The sequence below is a fragment of the Myotis brandtii genome, unplaced genomic scaffold (genome assembly GCF_000412655.1).
Source record: "Myotis brandtii unplaced genomic scaffold, ASM41265v1 scaffold84, whole genome shotgun sequence".
Taxonomy (NCBI): domain Eukaryota; kingdom Metazoa; phylum Chordata; class Mammalia; order Chiroptera; family Vespertilionidae; genus Myotis; species Myotis brandtii.
Genome location: NW_005371410.1, coordinates 3,451,994 through 3,459,530, shown reverse-complemented (window position 1 = coordinate 3,459,530; position 7,537 = coordinate 3,451,994). Strand labels below are relative to the sequence as shown.

Sequence of the window (7,537 nt, the reverse complement as noted above, 5' to 3'; positions counted from 1 at the left end):
GTGTGCACGGTGCACGTGTGAGGGTGCGCGTGCGTGAGTGTATCGGGGCGCGCGCACCCCGCGTCCGCCCCCGACCGGGGATTCCCCCTTGGAATGGGTCGGCGCCAGTGGCTCCCGGGAGAAGTTGAGCGCGGCTGCTGCACTCCAGCCACGTCCGGGAGGACAGGCCTGGGAGACCGCGCGTCCAGATGCGTTCGCGGTTAGAGAGGGGCCTACCCTCCTCCGGGGCTGGGCTCTGGCTTCCCGGTGTGCCACGACCTTGATTTTGATCTAGATCTGAAGGGTCCGGGGATCTTTAGAGGCTTAGCTACCAGGTGGAAAGAACGGGTTTTGTTCCGAGGATTTATGCGGTTATTCAATGGACTGTGAGGCGGCAGCATCTGCAGACGCTGCCTGTATTCTGTAAGGGCTGCTGGATTCCTCCAGATTTGTGTAGGTTCTTCCCGAACTCCCACCCCTCAAAACAAGAGCCTTTAAAAAGCCAATCTATGTGCTTCTATTTTTAGAAACTAGATGATGGACATTTAAACAACTCTTTGGGCTCTCCAGTGCAAGCCGACGTGTACTTCCCACGACTGGTAAATGATTTTTTTTTTCTGGGCTCTGTCTCTCTGCCGGCACCCTCTTCCTTTCTAATTGCATTTTCTAATGGGTCAGGTCCTCAGGATCTGAGGGCTTGGCTCTTCCCCTTGCAGGCTGTAAACTTCCTGTTTCCCCTTGCAGATAGTTCCATTTTGTGGGCATATTAAAGGTGGCATGAGACCAGGCAAGAAGGTGTTAGTGATGGGCATCGTTGACCTCAACCCTGAGAGGTAAGGCAGAGCTATCAGGCAGTGACAAGGCCCTGCCCCCTCCTATGTACTGCTCCTCCTCTTCCTCTCCCTGTGGCCAGTGTTGCTAGTTGGAAGTGCCAAGAAAGTACCATGTTCCCATGAAAAGAATGTGTATGAATCCCAGCCATCATTTCTCCAGACAGCTATTTATATCTAGAGATTATAAATATAGGCCCACATCATTTTTTCTTTGACCCTTAGGGAGGCCAAAGGACTTGTTTTTTGTAGTTTTAAAACATGGTGCTTGGAGTGAGAACTATCGATATAAATGAGAACCAAATTTACAAGATATTATTTCCCCTGATCAGTTTTGGGGGCTGTTTTTGAGAATTCTGAAATGGATTAAGATAAAAGATGTGTGAATGGTTTGGGGTATCTGAAATCCCCAATGTGAGTCATTTTCAACTCCACCAGAGCCTCCTTTATGTAACAAAATAACTGGCTTGATTATAATGCCACTTCTCCATACCTAGTCTCACCTGGGTAAAGAGTAGTATCCCATGAAAAGCAGACAAATCCCGAGAAGAAGGAGAAAATGTGGGAGCCTGGGTCATTGTTAAATGTTGTTATGTCCAACCTGGAATAAATGAGACGATTTTCTTACCAGTTTTGCCATCAGCTTGACCTGTGGTGACTCAGAAGATCCTCCAGCTGATGTGGCAATTGAACTCAAAGCTGTGTTCACAGACCGGCAGCTACTCAGAAATTCTTGTATATCTGGCGAAAGGGGCGAGGAACAATCAGCGATCCCTTACTTTCCATTCATCCCAGACCAGCCATTCAGGGTGAGTACCTCGAGTGCTCCAGCTCCAGCCCCTGGCAGGGTGAGGATGTTTTCCTCCTCTAGTGTTGCCAAGAACGCTTGAAGCAGCCAGAATTTCTGCATGTCCAAGAAATTTGTCACCCGATGGTGAAAAAAGATCAAAAGAACTGTGTGCTGATTTGAATTAATACTCGCCATGGTAGCTCTTAGCTAATACATTTAGTAAGTAAATCCATATTTATGTGTCCTGATTGTTAAGAATACTTTCTATGTAGTGCTTCACATAGTATTAAGTATATAATAGATACTTGTCCCAAAAATAGTTGATTGATTAATAAATATGAGTTGTCCTCACTTTTTCTCAACCTTTAAGAAGCATTAAATCTTATTAGTTATAACTCTTTAAAGAATATAGTGGTTGGAATTTCAAGGCCTGGCTATATCTTTGTTTCCTCCTATGGGTTAAGTAGCCTCAGTCTGTGTCTTTGTCACAGGCTGTGTGGCTGACAAATCTTTCCCTTGGAGCTGGATGAGTATAGATTTGCTCCTCACTATCTAGCAAGCCGGAAGCTCAGCCCTAACTTCCCATCCAATTAAGATGCATTAGCAGCACCTTCCTCTATGAAGGACAACACCAAGTAAGAGATGCAAGTCAGTAATGTGTTAAGAAAGGACTTACTAAAAATGTGAGACCTGCTGATGAAGTTGTCCACATTATACCTTGTTAACAAAAATCACAATAATGACAACTCAGTTGAAAGCTCTATGTTGCATATACTCCTAACAAAGCAGAACTACCTACCTTTGCTCTTCATCTAGAAATTTATAAGGGCCTTATGAAGAAGTAATTATGTTCTGGGGGGAAACATAAGAATCCATGACTTTTCATATCAGTGGTCACATTGAGATTGTTGCCCTTCTAATCATAGTCTGGGAAAGGCACCCCACCCATGATCCCTGCCCTTTCCTTTCTCTAAAATGGTAATGACCCCTTCGGCTACTCTTGACTGTGACAGTTTCTTAATTATGAATCTTAATGCATAGCTCAGGAGTGTGAGTAAGCAGAGCTCCTGACTGCCAAGAGGAATATAATGCTTCCCAACAACAAAATTGAAATGATGTTGGCCCTCCTTGGTGACATAAGTTTGGTAATAATACGAATTAAATGTGACTAACATCACATATGGAGTCTCTCCTTGCATGGTGAATACTAATGCTTTTAATAAATACATAGCATAGAACCAATGATTAAACTCTATGGTGAATTACTTAAGGAAGAGAGGAAGAAAAACCTTTTACCATATGGAATCAGTATTTCTGTCTGTCTTAACAAAGCCTTGTTAATTATACATCCTTGGTCCAATGGTAATTACTCTGTAACCTCTTTGCTTTAGTGTTGACCAGGTTGGAGTGTCTAGACTATTATTACATGCTACTAATGCATACCAGTTCTGCCTTATGAGAGGCTCCTCTGAAGGTGGGATAGATTGTTCAGGGGGATGACAGTGGAGGCATTAAGTGCCATATCAATAAAGCTATGCTCTCTGGAGTGTTAAAGCATGAGCAATTTTAAATCTTTAAAGGATATTAAATAGTGTAGAGCAATGGTTGACAAAGTGTGTTCCTCCTTCCAGCAAAAACAGCATTCCCTTGGAACTTGGTGGAAATGTAGATTTTTTTTAGAAATCACATTAGACCTACTAAAATGAAAATCTTGGAGGTGAGGCCCAGCAATCTGTGTTCTAACAAACGTTCTGTATTATATTCCGATGCACTCCAACATGTGAGAACCACTGAAGATGTTGCCGTTCTTTCTCTAAAGCAGCGGTTCTCAACCTGTGGGTCGCGACGCCCTTGGGGGTCGAACGACCCTTTCATAGGGGTTGCCTAAGACCATCGGAAAACACATATATAATTACATATTTTTTGTGATTAATCACTATGCTTTAATTATGTTCAATTTGTAACAACGAAATCGGAGGTCACCACAACATAAGGTACTGTACTTAATCACTATGCTTTAATTATGTTCTATTTGTAACAACGAAATCGGAGGTCATCACAACATAAGGAACTGTATTAAGGGGTCGCGGCATTAGGAAGGTTGAGAACCACTGCTCTAAAGTGAAAGACTGTTTGTTTTCCCTAGCAGGGTTCATTGAAATTGTGAACTGAGATTGACTATTCTGTTTCTTCCAGGTGGAAATTCTCTGCGAGCACCCACGTTTCAGAGTGTTTGTGGATGGACATCAACTTTTTGATTTTTACCACCGCGTTCAAACGTTATCTGCAATTGACACCATAAAGATAAACGGGGACCTCCAGATCACTAAGCTTGGCTGATGGTGTTTCAACCACCTCCATTTCAAATCGGATCAGGTGCCACAACTATCTGACTGTTGGTCTGGAAGAAGTGTCTTAACAACATCTGGAGACTTAAAAAGAAAACAAAAACAAAAGGCAAGCTTCACTGTCTCTTCTTTGCAGTTGAAACCCAAATGACAACTTCAACCAAGGTTTGCCCTTAGGAAGCTGTCGGAACAAAGACACCGAGCCATTATTCCCAGAACAAAGTAATAACATTTATGCTGGATTTTATTCAGACCTAAACTGAAATGGATTTGTGATGATTTGTGATTTGGTAGCGAGTTATTCATCTTTTCAAAGCAAGGTGATGTTTAGAAACAAAAAGTGCTAAAGACTTAACAACAAAGACGGTACACCGAAATCAACTCATTTCTGCACTGAAGTGGAATTGCGTAGCACAACCAACATTTTAGTCAGGGTATTAACATAGAATGTAGGTTGTTCAAGGTTTGTGTGGTTGTTTTTTTGTTTTGGGGGGTTTTGTTTTTTTTTTTATTTTGTTTTGGTTTTTTTGCACAGGATAATGTTAATTCAGATTTTTAAAGCTTTCTCATATTTATTTATGCTCAACATATGTATTAGAAAATGATTAATATCTCAAGAACAACAAGTTAGGAACTTTTGAATGTACAAATATCTTAGGTCCAAGGGGGAAAAGATACATATTACAATCATGTAACAGGTGAATTTCTACCTTAAACAATTGAGTCATATCCTCCAGACCCCTATATTTAGGATCTCTTGATATAAATTGCTGTAAGTGCTTTTGGAAAGACTGCAACATTTTGGTAGAACTGGTTTTGGAGTTATTGACAATTAATGTAAAATTCTATTTACATTGCTTTTTCTCCTTCCTGTGAATTAACACAGTATTGGCTTCCTTAAGACTGACTAGCTACTTTTTCCTAGATTTACATAATGGCTCCTTAAGTTGCTATTAAACTAATTGACAACATATAAGAGGTGATTGCATAGACAGTTTTTAAATGACTATTATATAAACTTTTAAGAGTATAATATGAAAATGATTCTGGAATGCAATGTAAAGCAGGAGCCACTGGCCCCAAATAACTTACTTGCAAATAATTTATATCAACTTAAGCTATTAGCTCATTGCATCCCTTTTATTATATGACCCTCACCAATATCCCCAAGCAATGCCTTTGCAGCTGCAGAGTAGAGGACGGTTCCTACTTTGTTGGCTCTGCTGAGATACTAGGATAAGACAGGATCCAGATTAGGAAATGATCCAATTAGCTTATCTGAAAGGTTAACTCCCAGAACTCCAGGTCTTTGAGTCCAACCAATAGGACGCGTGCTTCCCGATTAAGCTGTAGGAGTTTCCCTGCACTTGTGGAACTGATCAAACAGCAGTGCCTCTCCAGGAGGAGCCTGCACTGCCATCAATGTCATCGAGAGGCAAGGGATGGTCGGCGTCCTGGGTGCTGAATTTCCCAAACCCCATTGGCCCTGGAGAGAAGGACCTTTGGCATTGCTTGGTCAGGTAGAATGGGGTGGGGGGGAAGGGGTGCTAGGGTGGGGGTGTATTTATATATAATTTAGGTTTTGTTTGTACAGCATACCATGTCTTGTTATGACACGTCCTTGTCCTGCTTTGCTTTTGAGTTTTTTTTTTACACAACATGCAGAGGCACTGAAGTGGCCACGTCATTTCCACGTGTCGAGAATGTAGACAGTGTTTCAGTACCAAAGTCTAAGAAAAAGAAAACTAAAATGGTGACTTTTTTATAGGCGATGTATTTGGATTCTTCTAACCTTTGAAACTGTGTAGCACAGTTCCATTGTGTTATATAAGAAGATCCTTTACCCAACAAGACTGGCTGAGCATTGAAAAGCTGTATGGGCCAGCTGACTTAATCAGCCAAGAGGGCTGTCTGTGGCTCCAGGTATTTTCAAGCCTGTGATTAATTTCTCATGGTCCTGAAGGATATGTGTTGGGTTTTTATTCTACTTGTGGTGGAAGAACCCACGGGAGGTTTCCTTTGAGTGGCCATCCATTCCCACCCACTGCATAATTCAGCAGAAACCAGAGGCGTTGGGAGTGTAACTGATTGGAGTGGACACTGTACTCTCTACCTGCCGGCTAACTGGTTAGCAGCCAAGCCCTTAGGCAGTGTAATGTAAAGACAGGCTGTTAACCTTTCGTTTCTCTCGGAGGTTTTGGTAAAGCCTATTGGAATTAATCTAAAGGATGTGATAGTTTGGTTCAGCTGCAGGTAAATTAGCAGGGGCCTACTCCAGCTGTAAACTGGAAACACTGTTCATGTCCTCTCAGGGCCATGTGAGGCCCAAGGTGGGAATTCAGTATGGAAAGTGCAATTTAAAGCTTCACACGAAAGCACTTGGGTATGTAAGGAGTTATTTCTGACCAGAGTCCTCATTTCGCAATGTGACCAAAACCAAGGAGTGTAATGAACAATCAGGCTCGGGGGGAATAAAGGCAGGCTGTAGACAATCTGTCCATTTCTGCATCAAAATTGGAGTGAATGTTTGTATATACTTACAAGTTAATAGAAATGACTTCTACTTGCTGGGCTAACCCAAAATTGTCTTAAAATTCTTTTCTTTTTTTTTTACTTGAAACCCCATTTTAAATCTTGCCAGCCTCAATTCAAAAATCACTCTTAGAATTGATGGCGATTTGTTAAAGTGACAAATCCTTTCATTTGTATTAAAAAGAAAATATCCAAAAAGAGGGAAACAGCCTTGGCGTTTTCTGGCATTAATGAAATAGTGTCCCTCTGATGAATTATTTTCAAAGAAACACTTTCTTATTTACTGCGTGGTGTAAAATGTGCTAAATGTGTTCTTACATTATTATGTCACTGCTGAAAGTTATTTGCACTATAATAAAGGAATTTTCTACAAAGTGGCTTCCAGTTGATCACATGCTAAATTTGGCTCCAGTTGTGATATACTGACCATAGATGTGTATAACAGTGTTCCCTCACTTTCACACTCATACTACAAGACCACGTGTTTCTGTATGTGCCACATTGACAAACTGATTGATCAAGGAAGGAAATAGTCTCAGGGCCCTCAGAGACCTAATGAGTTTATGTTGTGTATGCAAGGGATTCTTTTTTTTAATATAATATATTTTTATTGATTTCAGAGAGGAAGGGAGAGGGAGAGAGAGATGGAAACATCAATGATGAGAGAGAATCATCAATTGGCTGCCTCCTGCACATCCCCTACTGGGGATTGAGCCCACAACCCAGGCATATGCCCTGACTAGGAATCAAACCGTAACCTGCTGGCTGATAGGTCGAAGCTCAACCACTGAACCATGCGGGCTGGGCGGATTCTTTTTAAATATAATTTACATTCAGTAAATTAACTGTTTGGGGTGGGGTACAGTTGAGTTTTAACACATGCATAGGTTCATGCAGTTACCACCTCAAACAGAATACAGAATTGTTCCATCACCCCCCAAAATTCCCTTGTAGTAAAACTTGTCCCCTACTCCTAACCCTGATTAGACAACCACTGATTCATTCCCCCTTCCTTTAATTTTGCCTTTTCCTGGATGTCATAAGAGGATCCTACAGTG

General features: G+C 41.5%; 1 protein-coding gene across 1 annotated transcript in view; it reads left to right on the top strand.

The window, feature by feature from the left end:
• Window positions 1-6,856, top strand: part of LGALSL (lectin, galactoside-binding-like) — an 11,117-nt gene extending 4,261 nt beyond the window's left edge. The window contains exons 2-6 of the mRNA XM_005884640.2: window positions 39-199; window positions 507-578; window positions 724-812; window positions 1,441-1,618; window positions 3,796-6,856. Coding sequence (XP_005884702.1) covers window positions 39-199; window positions 507-578; window positions 724-812; window positions 1,441-1,618; window positions 3,796-3,939 — 644 coding nt within the window. The 3' untranslated portion in view covers window positions 3,940-6,856. The remainder of the gene's footprint in view (window positions 1-38; window positions 200-506; window positions 579-723; window positions 813-1,440; window positions 1,619-3,795) is intronic.
• Window positions 6,857-7,537: the final 681 nt, after the last annotated feature.